The sequence below is a fragment of the Cupressus sempervirens genome, chromosome 9, assembly GCF_028749045.1.
Source record: "Cupressus sempervirens isolate cs-2001-9-10 chromosome 9, ASM2874904v1, whole genome shotgun sequence".
Classification (NCBI taxonomy): Eukaryota; Viridiplantae; Streptophyta; class Pinopsida; order Cupressales; family Cupressaceae; genus Cupressus; species Cupressus sempervirens.
In genome coordinates, this window is record NC_143126.1 from 188869695 (window position 1) to 188886364 (window position 16670).

Below are 16670 nucleotides of genomic sequence, written 5' to 3' on the forward strand. Positions count from 1 at the left end.
TTCTGAGAAGCTGAAAGACCTCAAAGATAGGAGCACTATGGGAGCTTCTATTTCTGGTGATAAAAACATTGGTGTGAAGAAGAGTAAGGGTAAACAGGCTAGTCCCTTGACTGAGAAGGGACCTTATTCGCACACGTATGGCAGCTTGAAGAAGTCCGTTGAGGAGGAAAATAAATATTTGCTGGGTTTGGTTGATCTCCACAAGCTTCTATCAACAGAATCTAGAGGCTATTGAAACACTTAAGAAGACATAATAGACTTCCCTGGTCTTTTATTTTCTTCTGTTGACTGTCAGTTTTTTTGTCTGTGTTTATCTGTTAAACAGCATTTTGTGTGGTTTTAGGTGGTCCCTTCAAAACTTGTTTTACCCTTATGAAAAACAATGTCTGTTTTCTCTTCCTTGTATACATGCTAGTTATAGTTGGTGTCATACTTCTTTGTGTTTGTTGTGATCTCAATTATGCCCTTGAACTATGAGGTTAGGACTCAGGACCAACCTCATTTTCAACAATATTTTCCTCCAATTCAGTGCCTCCTATCATTTTTGCTGCACCCTCCTCTGCTTATCTTAAATCTAATAATCTAATCTTCTATAAACACTGGGTTTATCATATATGGTACTCTAATTGTTATATTAGTCAATATTGTTCGAGTCAATTGCCTCATAATCAATTCAGCCCTTTCATGAGAAGGTGAAGGCTGTATTACACAACAATAGGGTCATTGAGGTACTCATTTTCTTGTGCATTTTTGTGCGAGCCGAAGTAAATACACTCCAATTTGAAAGGAATGTATATGAAATTGAAATAGATATTGAAATTAAATCTTTTATCTGATAAATTAATAAGATCAGAATGTATATGAAATTGAAATAGAAAAATAAATTAAAATTTCTCTTTTTCAGTCGATTCCAATGCAATTGTTAATGACAAAGAAGAAGACATAGATAAATGCAGAAATTTTCAGAGTTTAAGATGTCTTAGGAGGGTTTATGACACATCCAAATATGCTTGCTAAGCAGGGGCAAGCCCCTGTCAATTCTTGCTGCTGGAAAGCTTAGTGAGTATTTGGCATGGGCTCATCTGTGAGTTGCAAGCAAGTCTTCGCATGAGTTGCTCAGCACTTGGAATCACTCATGAGTATTGAAATGTTGGTTTACAAACTTGCGTCTCCTCCCTCTGTTTATCTCTACTATAGGGCTTCTGTTAAATCTTGATGTTAGTAATCAAGCCCAATTCCAATCGTGGTTAAATAATGAGATTTTATGTATATGCATTTTTGTGATTTTGTGCTTATCAGGATCAAGCTCCATCCACCCTTGTATTGTCTGTTAAGCATCTGAAGTACTTAGCAACATGTCTCTGTTAAGAAAATTATTTTAATAAGGACCTTAGCAGCTACATTATTTGTGGAAACATTATAAATGTTCCTGTCCAGTATTGTTTTAATAGGGATCTTAGCATCTACTTTATTTGTGGGGACAATATAATGTTTTTTTCTGTACTCTAATTCGTAAACTTCAATGTAGTGATAAAACACCATTACTTTATCTTTTATGGTTGGCAGGTAACTGGCAGCAAAGAAAAGCTACAGGATTACATCTGGGAGTCAGTTGGCACAGACTTCATTTCACAGAGAAAAAAAAACATATGGTTAAGATTAAATGGATTATCATTGTCCAGAATTGGCTGCATGGATCAGTTACTATGGGTGCAGAATCTGGATATCAGTCATAACCGGCTTCGATCAATAGATGGTCAGTCTTCACTTTAATTTTGCTTAAGCTTTTTCTTGCTTACGGGAGCTTGCTTATATATTTTTGGATGTGATTCACTATGGTGTCATAGATAGTATGTGTTAAGTTTTGAGCCTAGAAATCAATGATGATAAAGAGCAATAAGAAACAGCCAAAATCGAAACAATAAACACTAGAAATACCTTGGGAAAACCCTTCTAGAATGAAGGGAAATACTTAAGTCACACTACTAAAATATCATTTTATTGATATAAATATTTAAGTGTACAATCCTTTTGCTTGAAGCGAAATATATAACCAATAAAGAGACCCATAACAATCGGAAGTCTCTTCGGTTTCCCATAACTCCTATAATTAATTACTACTCTTCGAATATTCATGTCTCAACGCATGTGAATGATACATGTAATTTACAGTTAAAATTACAATAAATGACATTTTCAGCTGAAGGTGACCATAACGGTAATAATGTCTAGATTTCAAGAGATAAAAATCTCAGCTACAGTCTTTAACACTCCCTCATAGCAAGAGAGAGATCTTTAGCTGAATAGTCACAAGGCTTCAACCAAAAATGTCAATGATAAATTCTGATCATACTGATTCAAAACATAATTCATGGAATCACTCAACATGAAAACCCTGTAGGAAACAATTTTCATGATGTTGTCATGAAATGTCTCAACATGACACTAAGAGAGCAATTTACTCATTGTTAATAATCATGAAATCACTCAACATGATAGATTTGTAAGACTCACAGCTAAGCCTTTAATCACAGACTCTCTCAGCGTGAACTATCATGGAATCTCTCAACGTGACATCCAACTCCCATTGCGGAATCTCTCAACATGATATCATGGACTCTCTCAACATGATGTATCATAGCTGATTTTACAATCTCATTTATTCACACAAGAATAGAAATAGGCATAACAAAATAAGACTTAGTTCCATTTAAGTCTCAAATTTTACAAATACCACAAGCATCACAAGCATATATGAGAATAAAGGGGATTCTATAAGTACTCCTTCTTAATTATGGAGCCTACCAAATTAAGAATCCTCCCTCTGAAGCTAAAATCTCCCTCTAAAACTCAACATTTCCCTCTTAAACTCAACATCTCCCCATGATTTTAAACAACATCCTCATGTTCATACATCCTGCAATGAAGAGAGATCAGCCAAAAAAAAAATCAATGCTAAATGCATGTTATTTATAGTTATATTTATACATGACATTCATGATCAACATTTCAGAATATATATATATAAAACTTATCTCTGATTGACTTCTCAAAGAATCAACATATCATGAAGGGAAATATAGAGATTAATGCTCAAAGCAAACATTATTCCTGAATTCTTGCATTTTCTTCTTTCCCAGCATATCCTTTAATCAGCTAAGTATAGCTCTAACAATATGAACTCTCTTCTGAGATCTCATATCAGTTCCTCCAATGCAGAGTAAGGACCACAGTTCTGGATACCCTTTCTCTCTCAAAGCTCCTCCACACCCTCAACCGTCTGCCTAACAAGTTCTTCTTGTAGAGACATCGTAATCAAGGGCAACAAAAAACAAAGGTTTTCACCGACCCGATAAAAGCAACTCCAATCATATCGCTGTCAGAAATTATGACTGGCAAACTCAGAACTTGTAAGGGCATTGGCTGCACAAGCCCTTTCAGGTTACTTGACTGTACTCCTGCAAATTACGCCATTTTTCATATGTAAACAAGAATAAAAAATATCTTCATTTGTCTGTTGAAGTATAATCTTTGTGAAGTCAAGGAACCGATCAACCCCGGCAGTCGACATAGATGCCATGATATGATTCGCACAATCATAAATGAAGAAGGCACATAACTCTCCAAAGTATTTGCATCTCACAGATATGAAATCAATAAGACTAAACTCTTCTACCATTCATCTTGAATAAATTCACCAAGAATCCGAAGAGTTTTACCTGAGCACATGTGGAGACAAAGTTAATCAAAGTAACTGATAATATCAATTCAATAAGTAGAATGAACTGATGACGTCCAACTGTTACCATGTCAAATATTAAAATTGAGCCACCTCAACATACTCAGAGCCATGACTCAGATATCGATGCCACATTATTAACAATGAAGAACATGTGCTCACGGCATGAGAGAGTAAAAAAAAATGATGACAGAAGAAAAATGCATGCATGGAAATTTATTACTTCACTGCAACACATAAGACAGGTGATGAGTCTTTCCAGTAGTGACTGCCACAGAGTTGACCCTGCATAGACCACCATGAAGAGGAGTAACTGTTGACTGAATTACTTGCAGAGCTTGATGTTCAAATATGTATACAATCAGTACTGATCTCTGCAAATACTGGGTGGCTGATCGCTGATGTATCTGGTGCAAGAAGTATTAGCAGTGCTCATTCCTCCACATGATATAAATCTTACAGCGATGACACACACTCTAGTATATCAACCAAGAATGATGCTCAATCCCTTTTATTGCCTCAATCCAAGTCCTTAAGCTTATTGATTTACCCATTCATCTGTTCAAGACTAACCAGCAAATGGGTAACATGGAAGATGAGCTAGTATAAAAGCAGCGAAACAGTGACAAGAAAGGCATTCCTCTGAATTTAAAGCAGGGATGTCTTGTGGCGAAGATGCTCCACAGTGCTGTAAACATGTCCTTCACAAATTGGACTCACCTCGTATTTCCTGGAAATATCCAGCAACAAAAACATGTTGAAGGGTACAACTGTTAACAATGGTTGAAAGGCGCTCCTTGACAATTTTATCACACCCTTCCTCAACTGATCTAACCCACAATATAATAAAGCTGAGAAGTCCTCATAGAAGAAAGAAAACAACCTTGACATAGACAAGTAATATGAGAATTTAATTCCACCGCAACACATTGCAAAATAACCCTCTTGATACCCAAAAAAAATCATCTCCTGAACAGAGAATTTTAAATGGATCTAACACAAAAAAACGAGCCATATCAAATATGACTGAAACTGAAAGAACAACCCACGATACAATAACCATAAAACGGTCCAAGGCCAAGATAATGATCACGACAGATAAATCATGATGTCAGCAAATGTTCTGAGCAATATATGCACATAAAATGACTTTTATTGTTGTTATCCACCAAGCTCTGATACCATGTTAAGTTTTAAGCCCAGAAATCAATGATGATAAACAGCAATAAGAAAGAGCCAAAACTGAAACTATAAACGCCAGAAATGCCCTAGGAAAACCCTTCTAGAATGAAGGGAAAAACCCAGCCACACAACTAAAAGATCATTTTATTGATAAAAATATTCAAGTGTACAATCCTTTTGCTTGAAGCGAAATATATAACCAATAAAGAGACCCATAACAATCGAAAGTCTCTTCAGTTTCCCAGAACTCTTATAATTAATTACAATTCTTCAAATATCCATGCCTACAATAAATGACATTAACTTCTAGATTTCGAGAGATAGAGATCTCTATCACAGCTACAATCTTTAACAGTATGGAACATTAATCAATGTGTGCAGTATTTTGTTAAGTGAGATACAGTATGGCAATAATGCTTTATTTTACAAATATCATATTAGGGATCTACAAATGGGGCCGTAGCCCAGCTATCCATACAAACTTCATTAAGGTATAGACACCATTAATCTTATGAGGAAACTAACTCAGTAGTCCAATGCTCCAAGGGTATGCATTGCCACCCCTAACATCCCCACCTTACCCCCCCTCCTTCCCCTACCCTCCCCCACCTCACTCTCAAAAAAATGCCTTGGGTCCCCTGCAGAGGGACATTTCCCAGACTTGGGGACTTGGGGGAAATGTTCCCCAATATGACCACGACCTCTGGTTGGGATGCTATTGGATTGCTTGCTGTGGTACATGCCATTACATACTGATTGCAACTTTTAATTTTGTGAAAACTGGTTTTTCTTTCATAGGGCACTCATAGAGATGTTGTATTGCATACTTTGCCTTGAAGATTTTAATTCACCTCAGTTTATATATCAGCTCTGCCTCCCTGCCATCACTCTTCCACCATTCCTCTGCTGCTCCCAAATTTAGCCCCATGGTTCCCCTGTCCCTAAAACCCATCCCAATGTCCTAGCGTCCCCTTGTCAGGAAACTCCATTATACTATGCATGGCAATACAAACTTGATCCAATCACTATTTTTAGAAAAACCCGAAGTACAAGATACAAAAACTATCCTTCAAATGAAGCAGACTTTCCAGAACCAGCTGTAACAGAAAAAGAACAAACAAAAAAGACCAAGATCTTAAAAACATTCAACTATTATCTTGGTTTGGGGCATCGCAAAGCTACTACAGAATTCCAGAGTATCATTATGTAATATTAGAACTATATGACAGGTAACTATTTTTATGTCATAACTCCTCCAGAGTTATATTATCTACCCTCAACTCATGCATGTCTGTCTGCAGCTGCATTATAGACACTTAAGCTGAATATTTGATTGAAGGTTGATGCTATCTTCTACCTGCTGCTTACCAGAGGCAAGATCTCCTTTTTGTGCATCTTACTCATCTTTAATCTGAAAAGAGCTCCATCATACAAACCCTACTTTCTTCATTCACTATTGCCTTAGAAAGCCTCCTTAACAAAAATCATTGCATGTGATCTAACTAACAAGTATCGGCCAAGACCAAGATCCCTAAATTATTTTTACCAGATTCAAATGAACCATGTCATCACAAGTGAATGTCTTCTTTACATGCTGGTCCAGACGAGTCCTTGACTTGGTTCTTGGATGTTTCCCGTGCACCATTCTAAAGAAAATGCGAGAACTACCTCTCAACAAGAAACTTGCAACTAACTCCCAAACCAGGCTCTTAGAGCCAGCTATGCATCCTAGAAATATGCCACTTGAGACAACAAATTCTGGAATGGCACCATCTGACATTATTAACAGTCTTCCCTACTGCTCCCATGAGCTGTAGCATACTGTAAGCCTCCAAGCACTTTAACCACCTCACTTTCTTACATAAACTTATCATAACCACTGTTGACCACATTTAGTATTTAAGGTGGTCAATCCTTCTCATTCAAGGTGGCAAGTTTAAAACTTTAATCTAATAAATTATATCCTTAATTTCTACCAAAGTGAAGTTTTGAAGCAAAGTCCATTGTTTAGCTATATGATATATAAGACTATTTTGGACTCTATAGCAGGATAGATCTTGAAAGAGATAAATTTCAATCTCCACCTTTTGACTTCCTCTAATGTTGCATAATGCTTCTGGTTCAGGCAATAGAACCACCCAACATAGAACCTCTATAACAATCACATAACACATATCCAACCCCTTCTTTACTTGGGTTTCTTTTGGATGTCCCATCGAAATTCATCTTCACCTTCCCACCAGGCCTCAGACATCTCTTTTCTACACTTTTTTTTCAACCTCAAATGAGAGTAGGCTCAAAGTATTATATTAAATCATTTAAACTTCTCTCCATACCCTGACTCAAAAGGAAGTTCAAATTAACGTTGTCAAATGATGTGTTGTTATGAAGAAATGCAACTTGAATTGCATTAAGGGAAGAAATCTACACCAATTGAAGTGTTGTACCAAGCTGAATGGGGAATTGTCTTTGTGAAAGAATGTTTTACAGGAAGATAATTGCAGATATTCATATCATGTATTATAGAGTTTTGCAGCTATCCTGAAACATACACATCTTGCCCTAAAATATGGCATTGAATAAAGGGTAAATATATAAAAATTAGTGAGAGTGTTTTTGAGTTTCAGGGATAATGAAATCATTCCTGGATTGTAAGTGTGGCTGTTGAAATAATATTAAAGATATATTTAAATTTCAAAATATAAATAACTTATAACTGAATAAAATTAATAAGAGTTAAATCATGTCATACGTAAATTTATTTGAAGTATATATCAGAAAAATGTTGGGTTCTGTGCTAAATGCTGAAAACATTGGTTTGTACGAGATTGACTAGTCCTCAAAACAAAATGTAGATTCCTGGGTTTGTGTAATATAGGTAATATAGGCTGTTCCCAAAATACAAGAATAAAATTGCATGTCCCTAGTTTAAAAGAAAAAGGGAGAAAGGGGTTGGGGATGGTAGGGGGAGATATTGTCCCTGAAATGTCAGGGAGATATTGTCCCTGAAATGTCAAGATCCTTATGGATGTGTCCCCTTGGACAACTTTAAATTGTTGAACTTGGACCGAGACAACATAAACAATTCCACCCTTCAGTACATTTCAAAAAAATGTGATGAATAGGGTCTTCTTTCCCATATAAAATTCAACAAGATTTTCACACACCAATTGTTGTTGAAGCACCAGCCGTGGGAGCACTTTGTATTTGAAGGAGACTCGGATGTCCAAATGTATGTCAAAGAGTGTTATGTCTTTCTCAAACAGGGATGTTGGCATGTGTTTTTGGGGATAAGAAAAATATTCTCCAATTTTTAGGACGTTATTCTCATTCGAGGATCCAATCTAATAAGCACAAATTCTGGAGAAAATTTCAATTTAAGATGTGCCATTTGTCTAATGATTGGCATTCTTAGTCCTCAATCCCTTTGAACAGTGTTGAAGTCAGAAGATATTGGTAAAAATATTTAGAGAAATCCAGCAATTTATAAAACACCAATCAAAATGTCCAAGTACCTTTTTAAATGTTAGAATTTTCATGAGAAGAGAAACAAAAAATGATATTTAGTACTCTAGATTTTGGTTTTTTCCATTCAAATTTATCTATTACCTCTTTCCACTCATCAACAATGGAATGTGGGACGAATACCTAAGTAGCAAATATTTTCACATCTAATTATTAACTTCCATATTTGATTTGATCAGATGCTCGTAATGAGGTGGAAAACAGTTCTTTTACCAAATAAAACATTAGCAATTTCTGCTAGAATTTACAAAATGTGTATTGTCCCTTAAAATGGTGTTGAGGAAGTGCAGGGCTTAAAACCTAAGATCAATTCGTCAGCCCTGAAGTCCACATCAACCTATTTTTTACCTTTGGTTAAAGCAATTTCATTGCCTTCCTTCCTTCTCAAGCAATTTCAGTCCCATATTGTTGTATTTGTATGCTCTGTCAATGTTGTTTCTCTCAACAAAAATCTTAAGAAAAATATAGAAGAATGATCAAACGGGTCTTGTCTGATATCTTGACATTTTTGATGTATCATGCATCATTGATTTTAGTCAAAAATCTAGACAAGCTAGTTAAGCATTCTCGTCATCTTGATATTTAAGATTCTTTTTAATCCATTAATTGACTACTCATGTTTATTAAAGACCGCTGCCTTCTTATTCTGAAGGAATTTAGTGTGTAGTACCTAGTAAGAGATACTGATCTAAAAATTAAAATCGTAACATGCTATGCTGGATAAGTAGTCTTCAAATTGCTTGTGATGTGTAACTGTGACCCAAATTTTGCATATTTATTTATTGTCGATACCGAAAAATCAGTTATTCAAACTTTGGCCCACTGTATAGAATACTTGACCAATCTTTGAAATTTAATGAACACTTAATTGAGCTTGACAAAGATTACAACATATATAAAAGCATGAATCTCCAACAAACCGTGTACTTGAAATTTTCATCATCCTGTTGTGCGATTCAAACATTTTGATACTAAAAAACATTATGCAGTTGCATCTAGAAGCATTCTCAATAACCATAAAAAACTATGGAAATCTTATGCCTTTTATTAATTAAAATGACAAATTCTCTTATATTTTGCTGAAGCTACCAGTCTTACTACTGTAGTTGCCACATGCACAAAATGGGCAAAGTGATGGATGAATTTGATGTACTGTCTTGAGTAATATTTTGATGATATTCAACATGTTCCAGTTCCAAATTAAAGTTGATTCTATTGAACAGGACTGGAAGCTCTGCAGCTGCTATCTTGCTTGAATCTTAGTTACAATCTCCTGCCCAATTTTACTGCACTTGCTCCTTTGAGACTAATAAGGACATTAACGGCACTGAATATTGCATACAACGAAATTGGATCACATTCTGTTGACACCATGAGGTATTCCTTTCCTTCTGTTCTAAATAATTCATCTTCAATCACCAAAGAGTTTAGTGAAGACATGGAGCAAGACAATCCTGAATGCTCTTTGGAAATCACATTAATGTTCAAGGGCTTGCATCTTCAACAACTCGATACTGCAGGAAATCCTGCTATTGATGAAAACTGTAAAATCATGTTGAAAAGAATTCTTACAATGCTGAAATGGCTGGATGGGGCATGTGTGAGTTAAGTGTTATCTATGAGTGTGGCATGTTTTTTAGCTTTTGGATAAAGCTAGGTCACATGATGGTGCTCTTAGTCTCTATTGTAGCTCACCAACTTTCCTAAAAATTCACATTCTGGTTCTGAAGAAACATCATACTTGCACAACATGAATTCTTTGTGCAGTGGACACGCACAGAAATTGTTCGATACATGCTAATGCTAGTTAGAAATGGTAGCAGGGTAAACTTTAAAAAACCCCCCTCCAAAAAAAGATATAAATTATTGGTGAATCTTTCATTATTTTGAAAAACCAAATAATCTTTATTAGCCAATTTTTTTAATTTTTTTAATTTTAGATATTATTTATGTTGGCGATTATTGTGGAATCATAATTTTTTAGTAGAAATTATTGGTGAATCTCAATAATAATAGGAAGTTCGCTAATCGTCATGGAATATTATATATCAAAATTGAACATGTTTTATCTCATGGAAATTATGAAGATAATTGCATTATATTTTAAATCAATAGTGAAAATTAAATATTTGTAATATATCCCTAAAGTAACTAATAATTATGATAATTATTGGTGAATTAATTTTAATTTTTTTGATAATATATAATATTTAGGTGAATCAAATCTAATCATATATTGAATATTGTGGCAAATCTTTGAGTTTAATTTTTTAATAAAATAAATTATTGAGCAATTTTAAATATTTTAGAACTAAATTTAATAAAAATGTGGCGATTTAGGTTGCATTAAATCTTAAATTATTAGCCAAACTACTACCAAAAAAATTGTAAAATTCACAAGATTATGAATATTCACCACTAAAAAACACCCTAAATGGTAGCTATGGGATTTTATTAATGATGGGCAACCACATAATTTTAATGGTGGTGAATGGTGTTGAACTTGCAGTGTATTTCTATATGAATATGATAATCATTTTATGTGGGCCTAACGATACTTATTTTATGACATCTAATGCAAGCTCATAGACAAGTACGAGCTTTTATTTTTATTTTTGACTCTTTTAACTTGTACTCTAAATGTCAGCTATATCGGAGGTAATCTACTCCTAAACTATTTTTACCTTATTGTTTGCATTCTAAATTTTATTAGTCATACATAATCATACAACATGGAAAATACTAATCAACAAAAATTTGGAAACATGGTTTGTCTTGACATGTGTAATTTGTAATTTGCCCTTGAATTTTATTTTCATTGAAAATAAGAAGGCTTGAGGTGTTGTTGGTATTATTTTAGAAAAGGTTATTTGTCAATATTTATATTAAAAAAGAAAATTAAGCAGCACAACAAGGTTGTCAATGGTGTTTTTAAGAATATCAGTTTTCCACAATCCATTTTGATTTATTTTATTGCTTCTGGGTGATTCAAAAACTTGACACATTTGAAATCCAAAAGCATTAAAATAAATGTTGCTTTTGTTTTTTCCAAGTAGCTTCATATTCAAATAAAGATTTTGCATTTTCTTAGCATGAGAAACATTTTAATTTCACTAGACGATCTTGAATTCAATAAATGACAAGCTTAAATCATTTGTATACAAATAAAGCAACTCTGTACTCTTATGAATTGTGATGAATAATAGTGATATGCGGGAACATGCACTTTGCTTGATAGTAGTTCTATTCTAAGTTGGTTTGGAGTAATTTTTCCATGAGTTAGGCAGAAGCGAGTTGATTTATATGTCAACAACACTCCTGATGGAAATATCTTACAAGATCAACTAGGGACATTGCCATTTGCCATTTGCCATGGCAGAAAGAGCAAAACAAAGGGCATAATGGGATAAGAGATTAAAAATTCTAAGATTTAAAGAATGCCAGGGACTTAGCGATGGATACAACCAATTACAAAAAAAAGGTGGGATCTGATTGCTTGTGTCATTTTCTTTTATCTAAACATAAGCAATAGATTGGTACACCCAACTTCCCTAGAGGAGAGTTTGAGAAAATGCTAAAAAGATATAATTGCTTTTTAGAGGAAATTCAACCTTGATAATAAGTTTACTTATGTGTCTATGACATTGTAGACACAAGAGGTTGGCTACTTCAATAGTTGGGTACATTGATGGTACTAATAAGTGCATGACTAGTTTACCATGTTGTTTTGAAATACGTTTGGGTAGATTCAAATAACTTACAGGTATTGCAAAGCTATTGCACATTCTATGAGCAGAGTGAAATGCAATGGCCTCTTTCAAGTAGATCTAGATGCATGCCAAATAACTAGGAAATTTAATGTGCAGTCTTATGTTTATGGATGATATGCAGTCCATATTTTCCTTGTACACTTCCTTTAATGACCCAACTAGAATAATAGAAGCCTAGAATTGTCTAAACACTGTTACACCCATAGTTCAAAATCTCGTTGTTTGCCACTTATTGATGATGCAAAAAATAAAGTTCTTGGCAAATATTCGACATAAATCGGTAACTTCTTGAAAAAAAATCTGGAATTTGTAAAATGACTTGAATTTAATTAGAAATGCATTTTTTTTGCAAAGTTCAATAAGGATATACATCTAATTAGTTAGTAAATGAGTAAAGAAACCACACAAGATGATGATGATGATGATGTGTGTGTGTGTGTGTAACAAAATTGCATCCTCATATGGAATCTCGATGGCTGACATTCATATTCAAACACGCTGAACTCTAAAAAAACTAGAAACAATGAAATCTCTTTGTAAAAAGATAAGAAAATACAAATGTCAAGTACAATATGAAACTAATTTACATCTTCCTCTTCCCTTTCCCACTAAAATGAAAAAGAATTTAGAAAACTTGTTAATTTGGATTTGCTTGAAAAATCTCTTTGAATCTCCTTCAAACACACTTCAGATCCACTTGTTATCATTTTAAAAGGTTACCAAAGACTATTTCTCTCCACCAAAACTCTTTTCTTCTCCAAACACTCAAAATTGCAAAATAAACAATGAATTGGTAAGTCGTTGGGTGTCCTAGTTTTACTTGTGCTTCCTAAGAGTAGTTAAGTTACCACGAGAAGTTCACAATTTATCGCAGAGAAGTGGCGAACTTATCGGTCAGAGTTTAAGGTCTTCTTGACTTAAATTTATCGCCAGAAAAAACTTAAGTTTTCTCATTTTGCAAAAGTTCTCACAAGAAGAAGAGATCTCTGCCACTTCTCAGAGAGATTTTAATCTATGGTTACACCCATATTGAGACATGAGTAGTTGACCTATAGAAAAGCCGAATAAAATAATTAGCAGCTACAAACATTGCACATGTACCTCGATCCAATAAAACTTTGAGGAAATGTTCACAAGATTAAGTGGAAGAAAAATTGAATATGAAATTGCATGTTCATGACCTATATTATTATATTTTTCCTAGTCATTCAGTCCAATCATCCAATGCAACTTAGGGACACAAATGAAATCATTGGCAAAGTATGTTGGACTTGGTAGGAAACATAACTAGCATTTGCAGTGGGGAATCACTTGTATAAGTTCATGGTTTAATGGATCAGATTTCAAAGAGATCACACCACATGAGATAAGATTCATCATTTGATCATAAGATGCTATACCTTTTCATTGGTTTGGGTTATGACCTACAATATAATACTTTCACCAATTTTATTTTCATGCAAGTTAGCCTCACCAATCATAAAAGCAAGTGCTTCACTTGTTCTAACCAACCTTGATTGTAGTCCCCAACTCAAGTGATTCCCCCCTCCCTCCTCTTCGAGTTAGCTATAACACCCAATATAGGATCTACCACACCTCTATGAGTTAGCAACTCCTCAATTATAGTTGAATTGATTGAATTAGCAACATGTGATTTGCCACATATAGATGGGGGTAATTAGGATATCATCATCACCCCCACATGAGATGGAAGAGTAGGAGATCCCCTAAATGTGAAGCTAATGAAGCAAAGATCTAGAATTGATAGAATATATCCTTGAGATAGATGTGTTTTGTAACTCTCATATATAGATTTTATTGTAGTAGTTTGACATTGTAAATCACCATCTAGTTGGGTCTTCATATTATTGGTAGTGGTCCATCAAGTTTTTACATTATTGGGAAATTAGTTAATTGGCTCTTGTTTATGTAAATTTTGTCCAACCATGATTTGTTTGGTGGATAATATGGGCCACAACTTAGCTATTACAAATAGTAGTGCAAACAACACTTGAGTAAATTGAGTTTCCCTTGTGCCAATAGTCTACATATTGCCAGGTTGGGGACCCAACCATATATAATCAGTCAATCAGTTCATGGTGGTACAAAATAAAAATCAGCAAGAGTTAATTAACTAACTTGACAATGAAACATCTTAAAGGATGATATACTGATATTATTGAGACCCAGTTAGATGTCTATCTACAAGGTGAAACTACTACACTAAAACATTATGAAATTGCACTAACAATTGCCATCTTATAATATAATGTGATTGTAGAATCTACAATAAGATACATATCAAGAAAATATAATTGATAGGGTTTACATGGGTAAAATGTTGAGATAATGGGTGTTGCACACATAGCATATTATTGTTATATTATATTATATTATTTTACTATGCAATGTTGCACCTAGATGTATGTGCAACATGGAAAGATTTCCATGGGATATACTTGATGAGTTGTATTGTAACATTGTGATAATATTTGATGCAATTATTTAATATTGGGAAAAATGGATTAAATTTTCAATATTAAATATTGGATCAATGGGTTAGGTAGCACATGGTTTATGTAATACCACTTGGTGGTTTTGTGGGACTTAGTATTATATAAGTAGCCACAAGGGTAGTTGTAGAGACAAGACAAAAGGTAAAAAGATAAAAAGGAAAGTTGATAAAGACAAGGTTTGCTAGGTTAATCAAGGGAGCATTTGTGAAGGTTGAAAGCATGACATGGGATGTGTAGATTCATGTTTGCTCACATAAATTGTTTGGTTGTGGCTATGACTTTGAAGGCTTTCATGATTGTATTGCAATGATGTTTTTTTTACTGAACAATATATGGTGATGGATGCTTTTGGAGGCTTGGTTTTTCTTCGATTAGTGTTTCCTAGGGTATATTTTGTATCACATTTTGTAGGTATGTTGTCTATTGTCTTGTATGTGGATTTCAATTACATATTTATTTTAGATCTATTATGGGTTATGTAAAAATTATTATATTTTTTCCATAAAGGTTGCTTTGCATCTTTCTTTAGAATGATTCTTGGGTTTTAGATTTTGAAGCTTTATTTCATGCTACACCCCATAGAGTTTATTTTATTGATTATGTCTAAAGGGATTTTGAGCTTGTTTATTTGGGGGATAATGAAACCTGTTAGCTTGTTTGAAAGAGAAAAGTTAAGATTAAGTTGCAAAATGAGAATCATTGACTATTACATGAGGTAAGACATGTTCCAAGGCTGAGTAGGAATTTAATTTCAGCAGGGCAACTCAGTGATGAGGGTTGTGTAGGTATTTTTAATGATAAAAATTGGAAGGTTTCAAAAGGTTCCCTTGTAGTAGCAAAGGTGTGAAAGCATACACCTTATATCTTTGTGCATGCCATACTGTTCCTTCTACTTTAATTGTTTCAGAGAAAAATGGACGTTTAGAAATAATTGTTGCAGTTGAGTGGGGATAAAAAATAAACAATTGGTGTAGATTTTGATACAACACTATGAAACAACAGACTTGGGCGCATGAGTGAGAAATGTATTGAATTACTTCATTCAAATAAAGTTTTACCAGGTCTAAAATGTGTCAATATGGATTTTTTTGGAAGTTATGTGTATGGAAAACAAAAGAGAGAGAGTTTTGTGAAGAGTGGGAAGGCAAATAAAAATGAGAAATTAGAGTTTGTGCGAATAGATGTATGGGGACTAGTTCAGACATCTTCCCTTAGTGCTCTCATTATTACGTTACATTCATTAATGATGTAACTAGAAAAGTATGAGTTTATTTTCTTAGACAGAAGTTTGATTTATTTGTAACTTTTAAGAAATGAAAATGCTTGGTTGAGAATAAGATTGGTAAAAAACTAAAATGTCTCAGATCTGATAATGGTGGTGAGTATTGTAGTAAATAGTTTGAAGATTATAACTCCACTAATGGTATTCATAGACATAAAACTATTCTAAGGAGTCCACAGGAAAATGGAGTAGCTGAACGCAAGAATATGACAATAATGGAGCGTGCAAGGAGCATGAGGTTGCATGCTATGTTGCCCTTAAAAATTTGAGCAGACATTGCCAATATTGTTGTATATTTGATTAATAGAGGTCCCTCTACTCCTTTGGGTTATGGTATTCCAGAGGAAGCATGGAGTGGTAAGATGGTGAGTTATTCTTTTCTCAGAATCTTTGGTTGTGAAACATTTGCACATATAGATTTTGAAAATAGAACTAAGGTAGAAGCTAAGTCAAAGAAATGTGTATTTGTTGGATATGCCATTGATGAATTTGGGTATAGGCTTTGAGATTTTGAAAATCGTAAGATTGTAAGAAGCATGAATGTAAGAAGCATGAATGTCATATTCAATGAGAAAGTGTGGTACAAAGATTTGTTACAACAACATGAGAAGAAAGAAAATGATTATATAGTGTTGAATGGTACTCAAAAGGAAGAC

At 34.1% G+C, this 16670-nt stretch overlaps 1 protein-coding gene across 5 annotated transcripts in view; it reads left to right on the forward strand.

The window, feature by feature from the left end:
• RGTA1 (RAB geranylgeranyl transferase alpha subunit 1) overlaps window positions 1–10362 on the forward strand; it is a 72751-nt gene extending 62389 nt beyond the window's left edge. For all 5 annotated transcript variants that reach the window (XM_089799478.1, XM_089799479.1, XM_089799481.1 and 2 more), the window contains 2 exons: window positions 1567–1756; window positions 9670–10362. In XM_089799478.1, the coding sequence (XP_089655604.1) occupies window positions 1567–1756; window positions 9670–10055 (576 nt within the window). In that variant the 3' untranslated portion in view covers window positions 10056–10362. The remainder of the gene's footprint in view (window positions 1–1566; window positions 1757–9669) is intronic.
• The last annotated feature ends 6308 nt before the right edge of the window (window positions 10363–16670 follow it).